Below are 18,434 nucleotides of genomic sequence, written 5' to 3'. Positions count from 1 at the left end.
TGAGCTACTCGGTCAAAAATAACTTAATATTATAAAAAAAAACCCTGAGATGAGATTCTAACCCAAAAACTGAGAGTTAGTAAATAAAAATAACGAGATAATAACTCTAAATAATGACACAGTGACTGTAAGTAAGTAAATAAATCAATCCAGATGGGTTCGGATCATTTCTGTATCTCAGGTTATTTTCTCCGTCCTGGAAATAAATGACAAAAGGATCAATGGCATGTGATCAGATTTTATTCCACAGACTGAATGATACACATACGTTTCACAATCACATCGTTTCCATGCGCTCAGACAAAACATCCTTCCGTGTGAAACTCACCTGAGGTGACGAGGTGATACTTTACTGTGGCACATCGATTGTACGAGGAACACCACACCACACCCACACACACCCACAGCGGCACCAATAAATAATCAGGATCGTAAAAAACAACATAATAAATAAAGTAAAAATAGCAAACAACATCCAACTCATCAAATATATACGGCAGAAAAATAAATACTTTTTAAAGACCAGAGATTGGCAGGCGTTTAGCTTTGTAAATGGACTAAAGTAAAGTAAAAGAAATTAATTACATGTGGTAAATAATATTGCTTGGCGAATATAAAAAGGATCACCATCTGTACTACGACTGCACATGTGGCTTTTACAGAATAGAGTTTATTAGTAGAAAGGAACAGACAGATATTAGCTAATGTTACGATTTTATGTTACGTGTCTTAAAGAAAAATCTTTAAAATCTTTTTATTTTTTCCAGATATAATCGATCAGCTGAAATACGTTCCATTCTTTAGCTTTGCACCAGAGATTAAAGTTTCTTCCCCTAGATCAGACCGAACACTCACTGTCCAATCAAAAGCACAAACTTTGTCCTGTAAAAAAGACAAAAAAAAAACAAGTCACGTAACTTTAGTGTAACTTTTTTGTTTAGTCTTCAGAGGAAACGCAGCATGAACTTAGTCAAGCATTACAAACTTGGAAAAAAAATACTGATGAAGAAATAACGAATGCAGCTACCTGACGTGTCTTTGTAATCAGGTGTAATATTTTCCAATAGTTTAATCGTTGAGATATTGCTCAATGTTAGTGTTAACTTGGATGTCAGCTTCTTGTATAACATCCCGACCCAGTGGGACAGAACATCGTCAGTCACGCAGGATGAATAGTAGATATCGGTTCATACAGTACCAGTCAAAGGTTTGGACACGCCTTCTAATTGAGTGCGGTTTCTCTTTACGTAGCTAAACAGTTCTTGATATAATACTGTATATCAAGTATTATTACAGTGTTATTACTGTTTGATCTCAAATGCATTAAGAAAGCAAGAAACTCATCCACTAATTACCTTTTGACGAGGCACCTGTTAATTGAAAAGCCTTCCAGGTGACTCCCTCATGAAGCTGGTTAAGGGAATGCTGATCGTGTGCAAAGCGCCATGAAGGGAAACGCTGGATACGCTGAAGGATCTAAAATATCAAAACATCCTGGGTTTTTTTTTTTGTTACCACTTTTTTAAAAATTTACTACATAATTCCATTTATCGTATGACCCGTACGGACCTGCGTGTACGCTCTGAATAAAACCACTGGGAAAAGTCATGTGACTGGGCAGATACGGAATTTTGAATCCGGTCCAGAAAAAGCCGTACGTGGCCCCCGGACCCGTTTCCCTCACTTCAGCTGTTTTCATTTTGCTCTGAATTGTTACTTTGAAAAATGAGCGATATGACTGAGCACAGTGAATGAATTTTATTCTCCAGATGCTTTCAGACACAGACCGACTTGAACAAGCTGAAATTGTTGAAGACATGAGAGCTCTGAGAGCACAATCTCCCCCGCTGGCAACTCGGCCATAACTCTGGTAAAATGTGACTGAATTGAACGAAATTGCAATATGCGTATTATCGACATATAACAAAGAATCCTGTCAAGTTTCGTGAAACTCCTCCAAAATGTGTGAGAGGAGTTGATTTCAGAAGGCGAGTACCCTTCCCGGGATGGACAGACGGACATCGCCACGACATAATCCCCCTTCGGGCCTTTCAGCCAGTGGGGGATAAAAATTGTGAGGGAAGTTGATTTCAGAACGCAAGCACACCTTGATGAAACTGCCAAAGTACAAGTTTGTTAATAATCAAGGGCATAACTCTGGGAAAATCTGCCCAAATTAAACGAAATTTCAATACACGTATAACGGTCATATAACAAAGCCTTTTGCCAAGTTTGGTGAAATTCCTCCACAAATTGTGAGAGGAGTTGATTTCAGAAGAGCGTACACCCTCATGAAATTATCAAAGTACAAGTTATTTAATCAAAGGTCAAAACTCTGGGAAAATTTTCACAAATGAAATTAAATCGCAATCTGCGTATTACCGTCATATAACGAGGCCTTTTGCCAAGCTTCGAGAAATTCATCGAAAAATTGTGGGAGTTGTTGGTGTCAGAAGGCGAGCACACCTTCATGAGATTGGGAAAGTACAAGGTTGTTAATCAAGGGCTGGAACTCTGGTAAAATGCGACCGAATTGAACAAAATTACAATATGAGTACTACTGACATATAACAATGCCTCTTGTCAAGTTTGGTGAAATTCCTCCACAAACTGTGAGGAAAACACACTCTCGTGAAATTATCAAATTATAATTTTGTTAATCAAGGGCTGTAACTCTGGTAAAATGCAACCGAATTGAGCGAAACTGTAATATGTGTATTACTGACATATAACAAAGAATCCTGCCAAGTTTCGTGAAATTCCTCCAAAAATTGTGAGAGGAGTTGATTTCAGAAGGTGAGCACCCCTCCCGGGACGGACATTGCCACGACATAATCCCTCTTCGGGCCTTTCAGCCAGCGGGGGATAAAAACGAAAAGAAGGTACTTTCGAGCGAAGAAATTCACTTGTTGATACACGGACACATTCATTATTCCGAAGGAAAAAAAACAAAACGATGTTTTGTTATCGAATCAGCATCAGATGAAGAAGACTGAACTGACTCGACTGCTGACTCAACTCTATTTTGTTTTCAAAAGTTATTTCGTGTAGAGCTGACCTGACCTGAGTATGAACTGACTTTTACTAACGCTGTTATCTTAAAATCGTTTTCATTTTGAGAGAACAGTAAAGTCAGTTGTATTTTATAGAATTCAAACTATTTCAAACTTGTGCAAAGGTGATTCAGCATATTAATGGTTTGCTGTCAAATCAAATAAAAATTGATCAGTTCGTTTTTCGCACACCGTTGTTCATCGTTTTCTATGGTACTGTACGAGTTAAAAAAAAAAAAAGTCATGTGATAAAATGCTTATTGAGCGAGTCAGGCCGGGCCGTACGGCGTGACCTTGAGCCAAATATTTTCCCGTCCGGCCCGCCCACTCAGTCAGTAAGTATATACTGTATGTTCCAGATATTATTTTATAGCTTTGACGTCTTCAGTGTTGTTCTACAGTGTAGAAAATACAAAATACACAAAAACCTGTGAACTGAACCGATGAATTTTGACTGGTACTGTATCTCCAGGTACGATTTTGGACAAGAGGGACGTCCATTTGGGGGGTGTTGTATGACATCACAATATCGATATCATGATGAATTACGTCGTAATACGCTTTTCCGACATATTGTGAATATGAGATTTCCTTTTTGTATCTTAACCAAACCATGGTCACAAGATTACAATCTCACGTACGAGTTTTCTGGTACTGCAGGTGGCGCTGTGTTTTCCACATCAGGAATTAGGCTGCTGTTACTATAGCGATAAAGGAAGAGATGCTTATAAAGAAATGGATGATTGAGGATAACGAGTTAGCAGCATTATGTGCTTACGTGATGTTTAGAATTAATCAGTTTGGGCACGCCTTATTTGTAACGACCAATCAGAGCCACTGAGCTCTGAATAAAATCTGGAAGCTCACAGGGTCGTCAGAGTGAAGCCATCTTACCGCTCATATCGTGTGTATGTGGTTTGTGTGTTAAAGTGTCATATTCAATCAAATTTGCCCCAAGAAAAGTATCTTCTGACTTTTTTCCCTTTCATTACCGCCTCTTATTTTCTCCACATTATCCCCCATTCCTTACATATCTTTATAGTGCTCTGCTTCACTGTTAGTGTTTTTTCCTTTTCCAGTTCAGTCTCTGATAATTTTTTTCGAATGGCTCTGTTACTACTATAATTATTTTTATGGAGATTATTTCAGTTTTTCCCCTTATACAGTGTATTTTTCTCTTTTGTACAGTTCTTCTTCCTTTCTATCTTTATTTATCTATATTTTATTCCTTCCTTCCTTCCAACACAAAGGCTGTACAATACTTCCTTTCTATTGAGGACAGTTGTTGAAACAGGATTATTTCCTCATGTTATTTGCCATTTTCACTTAATTCTCACAGTCACGTCTTAACAGGATTTATTGGTCACGTAATAGCCCCCAAGCGTAACTACGTTATCACTTGTTTATTGCAATGCATTATGGAGGATCGCTGGGGTCGGTAGCTGTGTAATATAGTGGATGTTAGATTAATTTTACATGACAGTGATGTGAGAGGAGCGATTTTGCCATGCTCTGTCGTGGAAGACAACGAAATTGGTGATTTAAAGAGGTGGAGAACATGTCGAGGGTTTATAGCAGGAATCCAAATCAAGCTTGGTGAGAAGGTAAGATATAAGTGACAATAATTCGTACAACCTAGAGATTGACCGAGTCGACTACACTCAGTGCGTTTACATGCACATCCAAATCGAGCTGCTGTCGGTAATCGAGCTAAGGGTCCCAGCAGGGGTGCCAGAGAAATCCAATCCTACATGCACACAAGGAAATCGAGCTATTGTGTGAGGTACATTGTGCACCCGAGCCACAGGTGGCGCTACACGCCCCATCGTGTTGGTACACTTCCGGTTGTCGTCATGAAGAAGAGCTATTCAAGAGTATAAACAAAGTTATCAGTTCCGTGTTCGTTCATTCTCCTTGTTCCTCCTGACCTCTTCTGCTGCTCGCTACTACTACTGTTGTCATGCCGACCGAGGCTGTTGTATTTCCCGCTTGTGGTCTCGTCACTCGTCACTTCCGGAAGGGGCAGTGCTGAAGTAAGTAGCTCAACTACGTAGCTCGATAGGGTTTACATGCACTAAGTAGCTCGACTACAATCGCATAATCTAGGTCGCGTAGCTCGATTACGAGAAATCCAGTTCGGTTCGATTTCAGCCGAGCTAAGGTGTTTCCATGGCATTCAGAACTTCGATTTCAGTCGAGCTACGGCAGAAATTCAATTTTCTCTATATGCATGTAAACGCACTGATTGTACAACATCAAATCTCAGAATGTTTTATTGAAACATTTATGAGTGATTAGTTAAAAAAAAAAACCCTTGATAACAGGAAACATTTAAAAAAAATCTTTGGAAACCTGCTGATCTGCCGTGTCGTGTTCAGTATAAATGCATTTTTTTCAATAAATGCCGCTAGTGAGGTCCACTGAACATTATACAGACCCGGAAGAGAACCCGTGGTGGTTTGGGAGTTTTATCGGTCCGACAGGCTCGTTCGACTGCCAAGTGCTTCGGTACGCCGAGAGGCAAAGGCCAAAGAATGCTTCTGTGTTTTACAGGCTTTGGAATATCGTTAGTTTCAGACGATGAACAGTGTTGATTGTTGTAATCTTCTATAACCGAAGGCCGTTCCACAGACCATAGAAATATTGCTGGGTCACAGTTTAAGTACGTCTTTTTCCCACCAGAGAAATGTAAGCTACAAACACTTGTCCATTTCGATTCAGTTTGAAGGTTTTTGTCACAGATTAAACTTCTCCATTTCTTTCTTCTCTTCTTCTCGACTGACAGCTGATAAAAGCTCCAATTAGGTGTTTTCTTTGTCGTGGAGACACAGTAAAGCACACAGCAGTTCACTTTTGGCACGGTTAAAACCGGTTAGACACAACAATGCAATGTTTAACAAAGGCGAAACTAAACAATACAGCGGAGCTGACTCCGGGTATCGCCCATAATGCATTGCGGTAAACAAGCGATGATGTAGTCAGGGGTTAGGGTTATTCACTGTCACAATATTCATGCAGCTTGCAACCAATATGACCAATAAATCCTGTTAAGACGTGACTGTGAGAATGAAGTGAAAATGGCAAATAATATGAGACAATAATCCTGTTTCAACAACTGTCCTCAGCAGAAAGGAAGTATTGTACAGCACTTGTGTTGATATAAGAACTAACTAACTAACTAACTAACTAACTAACTAACTAACTAACTAACTAACTAACTAACTAATTAGAAGAACTAATATAAGTAAGAGAAAGATACACTGCTGATAAAAACTGAAATAACATCTGTTGAAATAATTATAGTAGTAAAAGAGCCATTAAAAAAAAAAAAGATCAGAGACTGAACTGGAAAAAATAAAAAACACTAACAGTGAAGCGGAGTGCTATAAAGGAATGTAAGGAATGTGGGTGAAGTTGAGAAAATAAGAGTACGTAATGAAAGGAATAAAAAGTCAGGAGATACTTTTCTTGGGGCAAGTCTGATCAGATACAACGGTTTAACACACAAACCACATACACACAATGCGAGTGGTAAGATGGCGGCCAGATGGCTTCAGCGTTGTTTTACAATCAGGGTAGGCAAGCTAAAAATCACATTTAACACTTATTATCTTCAATATCAAAAGGCTTGACTAAATAAACTTGGTTGTTTATTGTAGCCCTGTGATAGCTCTATTTACCATGCAAAAAAAAAATTGGTGATAACGTTATTTTTGGTGAATGTCTGGCAATATATGTCATATTTAGCAAAATTACTCGTGTCCTTTAGAAAAAGTGCTTTTTTGACCACAGGTAGCTCCAAAAGGGATGCACTTAAATCATTCTCTATACCATAAAACAAATATTTGGTTCCATATCATTGGAAACATCGTTAAGTTTTAATGTTGAATGCCAGTAAGTTTTCAGACTATTTTGATCAAATTAGTATGGAATTGTGTCAAAAAAATGTCCTCTCCGAGACAGCTAATTTTTCAATATAAAATAACATATCTAAAATGATTATTTGCATCCTAAAATGTGGTCAAGATATTGGGACATAAGTATTAGAGACAACTAACACAAAGCTTACAGCCTTATATTTAAAAGCACTATGGAAGTAGTGGATTCTGAATTGTCAAAAAAAAAAAAGTCGTCTCCGAGAATCACTTCATTTGTTTCTCCCAGCCCTGCTTAAAGCCACACTTAATCTTCTTTATCTTATAGCAGATTACACAAAACTACCATACACACGTCAAAAAATTACCTGAAATCTGTTCTTTAACTTGTCCTTCACTTAAAGGTCCCATGGCATGAAATTTTCACTTTCTGAGGTTTTTTAACGTTAAAATGAGTTCCTCTGACCTTCTTAAGTCACCCCAGTGGCTAGAAATTTCATAATGTGTAAACCAAACTATGCCCAACATTTGAGAATGGCGCGTCAAAACGGCGCGTTGATAAGCTCTTCCCTTTACTACGTCAGCAAGGGAGATGATCCCCACGCCCCCCCTCTGGATTCCCACCCACCGTATGGATTGCCCGCCCAGTTGTAGTGAGGAGACCATAGAGGGAGGACACAACAACATGGCATCACCTAAGCGAGCGAAACATGGAAATTGCGCTGTACATGGATGTGACAACACAGAAAGGAGTCTGTTTTTACTGCCGATGGGAGAGCCCCTGAAGACGCAGTGGCTTAATTTTATTTACTTCAATAATACGCCGTCGAGTCTACCTAAGACGGTGTATGTTTGTCGGAAGCATTTTCCTGATGAATGTTTCCACAACTTGGGACAGTACAGGGCAGGTTTTGTACATCAACTGTCACTGAAGCCTGGGTCCGTACCAAGCATCCCTGCCGCATCAGCAACAAACACCGAACAAGTAAGTGTATAACTGTTAAGTCGTTTTGCCGTGTTTTAAAATTGGTGCGTTAGCCTAGCAATGGCTACATTAGCTGTGCAGCAAACCGCTTCCTGCAGTTAGCCAGGTACTCTGCGCTACAAAACCAAAAAGCATGCAGCATGCTCTGTTAAACTGAGTTTAGTCTGGAAATTGACTGTAACTTATGAGCTTATGTTTTGCCGTGTTTTAAAATCGGTGCCACGTTAGCCTTGCAATGGCTACATTAGCTGTGCAGCTAACCGCTTCCTGCAGTTAGCCAGGTAATCTGCGCTACAAAACCAAAAAGCATGCAGCATGCTCTGTTATAATAGCCAATCAAAACAGTTTTTACAAAGACACCCACATTCTTTTTTTTAAGTCACTCGTTCATTTTATTTGTTTGTTTGTTCAGTAAAAACCCAAACATTTGTTGAATTTATTTTATTTCCTCGCGTCGCACCTTAATGACGTCAGCACGCGGTATTTTTCCCTTCGCGGTTTGTTCCTTCCCTCTCGCCATAGTAAGACACCCACATCCGCTTGTTCTGACCCACCGGAGGTAGCGTCACAGTGCTGTTAGCCAATCAGAGGTAACACGTTTACATGTCATGAATATTAATGATAAGACCCGCCCCCACCCTCTCCCACCTCCATGCTTCTCATTAGCAAAACAACGCACTGGGAAAAGCGCTGAAATGGGGCTTTCTCCCAGGAGGCTATATCTACGTGCCGAAGGTTCATTTCAAGAAAGGCTGCGGATATAACATCCGGAAACCTCCACGAGCCCGTTTAAAGCATCAACAAACCACCATGCCATGGGACCTTTAAAAACTGGTACAAGAACCAGTTTGAATCAATTTGAATTTTGGACCCCTGTGACACAAACTTTGTACCCTGATTGTAAAACAACCCTTCACTCATCTCTACAGCGGCGAATAGGCTCCGAGCTCTCCAGATTTTACGTAGCGCTCGGTGATCAGAGCGCGTTCGCCCGCTGTCTGTCTGTAATATAATAAAACACGTCATATTATTAATGGAAGCCAGAGTGAAGAACGCTGACGCCTTGATATGATTGATAACATTTGGTGCAACATGTAAATTTTTCACACGCTTTTCCACTTCGTCATTCTGACCACATACTCGCATCACGTTTCACTTCCACCCAATAAACGCACACAGCTTTATCACTTTATTCTGTAATGATAATTCCAGCGCTCTAGTGATGGCACCAGGATGAAACATTTAGTTAATAATCTATTTATACGCTCACGATATCTTTTTTTTTTCACACTCACACTCACTACTGTGACAATATTCACAACATATATACATCACGGTTTGGCCACATTTATCTCATGTACAGAGAGAAGCAGAAGCAGAGAGAGATGTAAACGTATAACAGCGCAGCTCAAGGTGATCATATACCCAGGGTGTGATATTTAAGGAGCTACAGGAGGAGAGGAGTAAAGAGCGTACAGCAGAACGGATCCGAGGCTCAGTGTTTGGACTCTCGGGGGTAAAACTCAGCCAGTGTGCTCTGTGGGATCCTCTTCAGCATCTCCTTGGGGAAAATTCGCATCAGCTGCCAGCCGATGTCCAGGGTTTCATACACGGTGCGGTTTTCATAAGCGCCTGTGAGGACGACACGGAAGGTAATTCTTTAAAATCACTTTCTATCTATCTATCTATCTATCTATCTATCTATCTATCTATCTATCTACTTTTTTCTAACTGACTCACCTTGAGAGATAAAATTCTTCTCAAACTTCTGCAGAAACTCCAGGTAGAGCAGATCATCAGCCGTCAGAGCTTCTTCTCCCACTACAGCCTTCATGGCCTGGACGTCTTTCCCGATAGCGTAACACGCGTACTGACAACACATTACTCGCTTTTCACGCTCCATAAACAAATCAGCTACAATATTTATAAACACAGATATCTGCATATTAAACAGCTGGTCATGTGAACCGGCTCTGAATCTCACCAGCTGGTTGGAGACGTCCGAGTGGTCCTTGCGCGTCATTCCCTCTCCGATAGCCGACTTCATGAGTCGAGACAGAGACGGCAGGACGTTGATGGGAGGATAGATCTGCACACAACAAGCACATGTTTTTTCAATCGGTTTACACGAAGCGTGAGCGGTCACTATGGAAACAATAAGTGTGCATTAATATAAACCCGCACTACTCTCAGGGCTGAGGTTATGTTCTCCTGACTGACCTGTCTGTTGTGAAGCTGTCGGTCCACGTAGATCTGACCCTCCGTGATGTAGCCGGTCAGATCAGGAATGGGGTGCGTGATGTCTGTGGTGGATTAAAGAACACGTCAATTCACACTGTATAGTCACACGGTTCTGTAGAGAAGTAGTGTGAGATAGCAGAAAGAGAAATCTCTCTCTCTCTCACCGTCATTAGGCATGGTGAGGATGGGGATCTGAGTGATGGAGCCGTTACGTCCCTCCACTCGCCCCGCCCGCTCGTAGATTGTCGCCAGATCAGTGTACATGTAACCAGGGAAACCACGGCGTCCAGGCACTTCCTCTCTCGCTGCAGACACCTTGGAAAGAAGGTTAGATTTCAGAGATCACGGAAATATAACACACAGATCTCATACTGGGGTTAGTTTTAGAGTCATAATTAGTGTTGGGGTTAGTTTAGAGTCATAATCAATGATGGGGCAAATTGTATAGTTATACTCAGTGCAGGGATTAGTTCGTGGTTAGTTGCGGAGTCGCTGTCAGTGCTGGGGGTTAGTTGCAGAGTCGCTGTCAGTGCTGGGGTTGGTTTCGGAGTCACGGTCAGTGCTGGGGTTAGTTTCGGAGTCACGGTCAGTGCTGGGGTTAGTTTCGGAGTCACGGTCAGTGCTGGGGTTAGTTTCGGAGTCACGGTCAGTGCTGGGGTTAGTTTCGGAGTCACGGTCAGTGCTGGGGTTAGTTTCGGAGTCACGGTCAGTGCTGGGGTTAGTTTCGGAGTCACGGTCAGTGCTGGGGTTAGTTTCGGAGTCACTGTCAGTGCTGGGGTTAGTTTCGGAGTCACGGTCAGTGCTGGGGTTAGTTTCGGAGTCACGGTCAGTGCTGGGGTTAGTTTCGGAGTCACGGTCAGTGCTGGGGTTAGTTTCGGAGTCACGGTCAGTGCTGGGGTTAGTTTCGGAGTCACGGTCAGTGCTGGGGTTAGTTTCGGAGTCACGGTCAGTGCTGGGGTTAGTTTCGGAGTCACGGTCAGTGCTGGGGTTAGTTTCGGAGTCACGGTCAGTGCTGGGGTTAGTTTCGGAGTCACGGTCAGTGCTGGGGTTAGTTTCGGAGTCACGGTCAGTGCTGGGGTTAGTTTCGGAGTCACGGTCAGTGCTGGGGTTAGTTTCGGAGTCACGGTCAGTGCTGGGGTTAGTTTCGGAGTCACGGTCAGTGCTGGGGTTAGTTTCGGAGTCACGGTCAGTGCTGGGGTTAGTTTCGGAGTCACGGTCAGTGCTGGGGTTAGTTTCGGAGTCACGGTCAGTGCTGGGGTTAGTTTCGGAGTCACGGTCAGTGCTGGGGTTAGTTTCGGAGTCACGGTCAGTGCTGGGGTTAGTTTCGGAGTCACTGTCAGTGCTGGGGTTAGTTTCGGAGTCACGGTCAGTGCTGGGGTTAGTTTCGGAGTCACGGTCAGTGCTGGTGTTAGTTTCGGAGTCACGGTCAGTGCTGGGGTTAGTTTCGGAGTCACGGTCAGTGCTGGGGTTAGTTTTGGATTCATGGTCAGTGCTGGGGTTAGTTTTGGATTCACGGTCAGTGCTGGGGTTAGTTGTGTGATTACTGTCAGTGCTGGGGTTAGTTTTGAAGTCACTGTCAGTGTCGGGGTTAGTTTTTGGAGTCACTGTCATTATTGGGGTTAGTTCTGGAATCGGTTTTGGAGTCATTGTCAGTGTTGGGGTTAGTTTTGGAGTCACTATTAGTGTCTGGGTTAATTTTGGAGTCACTGTCATTATTGGGGTTAGTTTTGGAATCGGTTTTGGAGTCATTGTCAGTGTTGGGGTTAGTTTAGAGTCATATTCAGTGTTGGGGTTAGTTTAGAGTCATATTCAGTGTTGGGGTTAGTTTAGAGTCATATTCAGTGTTGGGGTTAGTTTTGGAGTCATTCTCAGCATCAGGGTTAGTTTTGGTGTCATCGTCAGTGTTGGGGTTAGTTTTGGAGTCACTGTCAGGGTTAGTTTATAGTCATATTCAGTGTTGGGGTCAGTATTGGAGTCATACTTAGCATCAGGGTTAGTTTTAAAGTCATCATCAGTGTTGGGGTTAGGTTTGAAGCCATAGTCATTGTCAGGGTTAGTTTTGGAGTTGTAAACAGCACTGGGGTTAGTATTGGAATTATAATAAGCCGTGGTGAGTGGAATTTAAGGGTTTTGAGCCGTGTTAGGGTTTGTGGTTTGGGTTCAGGGTTAGATCTGAGATTCAGCAGTGTTGTTTTAAACTCTCGGACCTCCCTCAGGGCTTCAGCGTAGGAGCTCATGTCAGTCAGGATGACCAGGACGTGTTTCTCACACTGATAGGCCAGGAACTCAGCGGAGGTCAGCGCCAGGCGAGGAGTGATGATGCGTTCAATCCTAAACATGGGAATTAATCCATCATCAGGACAAGTGCCTCACTGCTATACAGGCAGCTAAAATTATGCATTAAATAAAATAATTATTAAATGATGTGAACTCATACCAACAGACTGCACCACTTCTACATGGCATGCAAGTGGATTTTTATGCTTACGTAGGATCATTGGCCAGATTCAGGAAGAGACACACGTTGTCCATGGAGCCGTTCTCCTCGAAGTCAGATTTGAAGAATCGAGCTGTCTCCATGTTCACCTAAAGTCAGAACAATTTTCTCCAATCACACTGTGACCTGCTGACATCAAACCTACCACTGAACCTCTGACTGAACTCGTCCAGTAATCATGCAACAATGAACAGGGCACTGAACTTCAACCTGGAAGCCATTAGAAAGTTCTCCTCACCCCCATGGCTGCAAACACAATGGCAAAATTCTCCTCGCTGTAGTCCATCACGTCTTTGGACTTCTTGACCAGGCCGGCCTGCCGACAGATCTGTGCTGCGATCTGAGATCAAACACAAAACCAATAATTATTTCTTTCAGACATAAAAAAACAGTGATTTTCAGTCCTCGATCATATGTAATCCACCTCTAAGCCTGAGATGCAGATGGGATGTCATGACATTTTTTCCCCGTAACTTCTCAGTAGAATGCCGTTCCATTTAAGATCATTTTTAACCTTTAAATAACAAAGTTACCTCACATTCTGTGGATTGTGCACTTATTTAAAAATAATGTCCTGTAAGCAGATCATTTCTATAACAGGAATTATTAGGGAGTAATAATTTGGACATGAGAATTTTGGATCCTATAAATAGGGTCACTCGGATAAAACGTTGTCGGAAGCCGTGTTTGCTGCTTGTTCCATTTGATCTTCAGGGAAAAACAGAAGACATTGGAATAAATGTTCTTCAGAAGGTGATTTTAATCTGACCTCGTTATGTGGGAGACCTGCTGCAGAGAAAATGGGGATTTTCTGCCCCCTGGCAATGCTGTTCATGCCATCGATGGCAGAGATGCCGGTCTGGATCATCTCCTCGGGGTAGATACGGCACTGTGGGTTGATGGGCTGGCCTGGACGAGCAGGTGGAGAAAGCAAATATTTAGCCACGCCTCCTTTCAGAGCTTCCAGATTGCACCAAATTACAAAAGCTTTTTTCAAACAATGACTTTTGAGTTTCTGTGATTCAGTTCTACTGAATTGTGAATAAATAGACACACATAGAGGCCACTTTATTAGGAACACCCCTACATCCACCTGCAGCTGTTTGACGCGGTTCTCTAATCAGCCGATCCCTTGACATCAAATCACACAGATAAATCAAGAGCTTCAGTTAATGATCAAACATCAGAATGGGAAAAACTGTGATCTCCATTTTTGTGTGACTTTCTTTCACTGTGGTATGGGTGGTGGTTTGAGCCCGATGAGTATTTTGGTTTGAGTATTTCAGAATCTCCTGATCTCCTCCTGGGGTTTTCACACACAACAGTCTCTAGAGTTTACACAGAATGGTGCAAAAAACAAAAAAGATTTTTTGAGTGATTAAGTGGCAGTTCTGTGGGTGGAAACAAACTCCTTGTTGATAAGCGAGGTCAGAGGAAAATGGACAGATTGAGCAGTTTTTGCCAGGAAGGATATAGTAATTCATACAATCACTCTTTACAACCGTGGTGAGCAGAAAAGCATCTCAGCATACATCAGACGACCACATTGAGTTCCACTCCTGCAGCCAAGAACAGGGATCTTAGAATCAATAAGTTCCTATTAAAGTGGCCGGTGAGTGTATATAAATAAAATAAAACAAATCCCAATAGATAGATAGATCGATAGATAATATTAAATAAAAAAAAGTCACAGATACATGTAAATTTTTGAATCGTAACATAATTTGCACTGTATTTGCATTCTGATCCATGATTGGCGCTGATATTTTATGACATAATAACGCTTCTCTGTTACTCATAACTGCTTTCCGAACGTGAGATTTCCAGCTCCTGTTGGTTCTAAAATTAATGCTGCACAACACAAAGGAAAAGTGGGAGGTTTTACCCATGATGTCCAAGTAATCCTCGGCCAACACAGCCGGACCTCGGTCGATGGGCTTTCCTGATCCGTTAAACACACGGCCTGGAAATACAAACCATTTTCACAAAGTATATATTTGTATTTTTAAATCATGTGCGCTGTATCAGGTTGAAAAGAAGCGCCTCACCTAGCATGTCCTCTGACACAGGCGTGCGTAAAATATCGCCTGTAAATTCGCAGCTTGTCTTCTTGGCATCAATGCCTGAGGTTCCTTCAAACACCTGAAACCAACAGAGATCAGGGATGAGTTATGGTTAAAAAAACAAAACAAAAAAACCCCCCAAATGACAACAACAAAAAAAACACAGCTCACCTGGACGACGGCTTTGGAGCCGTTGACCTCCAGCACCTGGCCGCTGCGCTTCGTGCCATCGGGGAGGGTCAAGTGTACGATCTCGGCATACCTGGGAAACTACATTGGGGCAGATTTAATGTGTGTGCTGTACTTAAATATTATTAACACATGCGAGACAGAGAGTGTATCTCGACCTTTCAGAGGAAACAAATATTCAGAGGTTCATTATTATTATTATTATTATTATTATTATCATCATCATCATTATTATTATTCCACGGTACCTTCACTTGGTCCAAGATCACCAGAGGGCCATTGACACCTGATACAGTTTTATATGCTATGAAGAGACAAAGTGACATTTTACAAATAATATTTTATGCAAATGACTACGATATCATTTTTGTTGTTGTTTAACTGCTTGATCATACAGCATGATAACAACAATCAGGCCGACAGCGAGCTGTGAATGATGCAGTTATGCATTGATTTTCTTCTTCTTGGGATTACTTCAAAATGCAAACAATCCTTCATATTTAATCCTGAATTTAAATAAATTTACATATTTAATTGCCTGATCCAATGATTGATCAATTAGCTGTCTACTAATGCTCCTTTTTATTACATATTTCAAGAACAACTGACTCTGTGGTAGCATCAGCGATTTTCTACGCTGTGGTCTGCTGGGGCTGTGGAAGTTCAGAGAGGGACAGGAAGAAACTTAATAAACTGGTCAGAAGGGCTGGCTCAGTCTTGGACTGTCCTCTGGACTCCATTGAGGTGGTGGGTGAGAGGAGGATGTTAGCCAAGCTGACCTCAATCATGGAGAACCCCTCTCACCCCCTACATGAGGCTGTGGGGCTTTAAGCAGCTCTTTTAGTAGTAGACTGCTACACCCACGGTGTAAGAAGGAGAGATACCACAGGTCATTCATACCTGCTGCTGTCAGACTGTAGAACACCCACAACTTGTAACGTAGCACCAATAACCTGTTTGTCGTTATATTTGCACTACTTCACCACTACTACCTCTGCCATCTCTCATCGATGCAATTATTATGTGCAATAATATAGGCCTTAAACTATTTTTATGCATACTTTTATTTATATATATATTATTTATGTATATATATGTGTATATATACAGAGTCTACCTGTAATGTGCAATTTTTCTGAGCCTCTCAATAAGGCAATTTTTCTATACTTTTTCATGGTAGATCATGCAAATAGCCCTCTGTATTTAATCGTTCGTTTGTCTAATTTTTATTTCAGTTTTATTTGTTATCTGTTTGACATTTTCTTGCTACTGTAACACGTGAATTTCCCCGATGTGGGATGAATAAAGTGAATCTAATCTAATCTAATCTAATCTAATCTAATCTAATCTAACAATCTGCAAACTCGATAAAAATAAAAGGTATGAATAACAAACAATGTCAACAAAATGCAGAAAATTATACATAATAAAGTATTATGCAAATAAAAAAATAAATCAGTGTATTATTTAGTAAACAGGGCATAAAATCAGGCATCAGGAACTGCACAGGTTAAAGGATGAAATCAGAAAATGTGAAAAAATAAATAAACAACACTTCTTTGCTTTGATAGTCAGGGTTTTATTTTATCATGTTATTATTTTTACTCTTATTGCTTTTTTTAATTTTTGATGAGCATCCTATTATTGAGCTGCTGGCCTCAATAATTCAAAACAAAATGCACAAACACGGCAGAGGCTAATCAAATAAATGCTAACTCATACATGTAAATGTATAAATAACAATCCTTTAGCTTTGTTTATACGCCAAGTTATTTAAATGAATAAATAAATAAATGTCGTGTATTTCTTGTTATCTCATCCTGTCATTCATTCACTGCATCATTCAGGCTATAGCCTATTGAACACAGCTAATGGCTGCGTCCCGAATAGCACAGAATAAACAAACAAAGTGCACTACATAGGGTGTAAAAGACATTCCGTTACACACTACGTAGTGCACTTAGTGGCGCATTTTGAGATACGGACTTTGCTTAGTGCATCTGGCTAGCTGAAGAGAAAAAAGCCCCTCAGCAGCGGGTTTGTTTAAGGATTAAAATGGCTGCTCACTCAGTCTCGGTTGAGAGATGTAGTCGCGGCTGACTGCGAGGACGTGCTCCCGGACAGCGGCGGGTTTGTGTCCGCTGACAGCCGAGGTGATTTCGTTAACGGCTCCGCTCACCATTCCCCGAAGAGCCTTCATGATTAGCGGTGGTAGCTTTAGCTTAGCCTCTGCGCTGACAGAAAGCTAGCGGGTCGTGACAGCACTTCTGCGCGTGCGCGTTGTAGAGTGGCGTGAAACCCTCTCGAACAACCCCGCCCCCTCACCCAAAAGAAAATGACGCATTGTGCGCATGCGCCACCTGGTGGCACACAAACAAATAATATAATGCAGACAAAAAAAAAATTATGGAAGAATATTTGACTTCTCATCTCATCTCATTATCTCTAGCCGCTTTATCCTGTTCTACAGGGTCGCAGGCGAGCTGGAGCCTATCCCAGCTGACTACGGGCGAAAGGCGGGGTTCACCCTGGACAAGTCGCCAGGTCATCACAGGGCTGACACATAGACACAGACAACCATTCACACTCACATTCACACCTACGCTCAATTTAGAGTCACCAGTTAACCTAACCTGCATGTCTTTGGACTGTGGGGGGAAACCGGAGCACCCGGAGGAAACCCATGCGGACATGGGGAGAACATGCAAACTCCGCACAGAAAGGCCCTCGCCGGCCACGGGGCTCAAACCCGGACCTTCTTGCTGTGAGGCGACAGCGCTAACCACTACACCACCGTGCCACCCATATTTGACTTTATTTACTTAATAAAGTTTAATATGTTGCTTATCATGTCTGTAGCATTGTTACATATTTTTTCAATCTAACTTATGTAGAAATTTAGATTTTTGAAGAAGAAACCTTTATTTGTCACATGCACACTTCAAGCACAGTGAAATTCCTCCTCTGCATTTAACCCATCTGAAGCAGTGAACACACACGCACACACACCCAGAGCAGTGGGCAGCCACACTACAGCACCTGGGGAGCAGTCAGGGGTTCGGTACCTCGCTCAAGGGCACCTCAGCCCAAGGCCACCCCACGTTAACCTTATCTACATGTCTTTGGACTGTGGGGGAAACCGGAGCACCCGGAGGAAACCCACGCGGACAACATGCAAACTCCGCACAGAAAGGCCCTCGCCGGCCGCTGGGTTCAAACCCAGAACCTTCTTGCTGTGAGGCGACCGTGCTCACCGCTACACCACTATAACAACCTTTAATTTTAACTGATGAGTCAAATATTGATATACAGTTATACAAACATTTTGAAACTTTCATCCTTAAAAAAAAAGTTGATTTAATGCTTTTAATTTGAATCACACACCCTTAAATTATGATTGTTTATACACTTAATTTCTCATAATTATGATTGATCTATCCCAAATTGATTTAACACACTAAAATAATGAAAGGTATGACATGTTATTTCCAAATGTTTACTTTTATTTAAAATTTTTTTTCTTCAAATTAA

The 18,434-nt window shown here is 41.7% G+C and overlaps 1 protein-coding gene across 3 annotated transcripts; it reads right to left on the bottom strand.

Moving 5' to 3' along the window:
* Window positions 1-224: 224 nt before the first annotated feature.
* On the bottom strand, window positions 225-17,159 carry atp6v1b2 (ATPase H+ transporting V1 subunit B2). Of its 3 annotated transcripts, XR_009651555.1 has the most exons (16): window positions 16,971-17,159; window positions 15,152-15,207; window positions 14,886-14,984; window positions 14,700-14,793; window positions 14,537-14,614; window positions 13,421-13,560; window positions 12,890-12,991; window positions 12,643-12,740; window positions 12,362-12,485; window positions 10,319-10,469; window positions 10,134-10,216; window positions 9,898-10,002; window positions 9,654-9,783; window positions 9,390-9,545; window positions 1,356-1,476; window positions 225-882 (listed from the first exon to the last, which is right to left on the bottom strand). XR_009651555.1 is itself a non-coding variant. In XM_060908824.1 (15 exons), exons 1-14 carry the CDS (start codon window positions 17,101-17,103, stop codon window positions 9,409-9,411), a joined length of 1,530 nt encoding a protein of 509 aa, XP_060764807.1. In that variant the 5' UTR covers window positions 17,104-17,159; the 3' UTR covers window positions 225-1,476; window positions 9,390-9,408. The 3 variants fall into 3 exon arrangements, 2 of the variants coding, with proteins under 2 accessions (XP_060764807.1, XP_060764808.1); XM_060908824.1 differs by having other exon boundaries at window positions 225-1,476; XM_060908825.1 differs by lacking the exon at window positions 1,356-1,476.
* Between the last annotated feature and the right edge of the window lie 1,275 nt (window positions 17,160-18,434).

Source organism: Neoarius graeffei, chromosome 25, assembly GCF_027579695.1.
Source record: "Neoarius graeffei isolate fNeoGra1 chromosome 25, fNeoGra1.pri, whole genome shotgun sequence".
Classification (NCBI taxonomy): domain Eukaryota; kingdom Metazoa; phylum Chordata; class Actinopteri; order Siluriformes; family Ariidae; genus Neoarius; species Neoarius graeffei.
The sequence above is the reverse complement of the archived record's forward strand: the minus strand, read 5'-3'. Positions and strand labels throughout refer to the sequence as shown.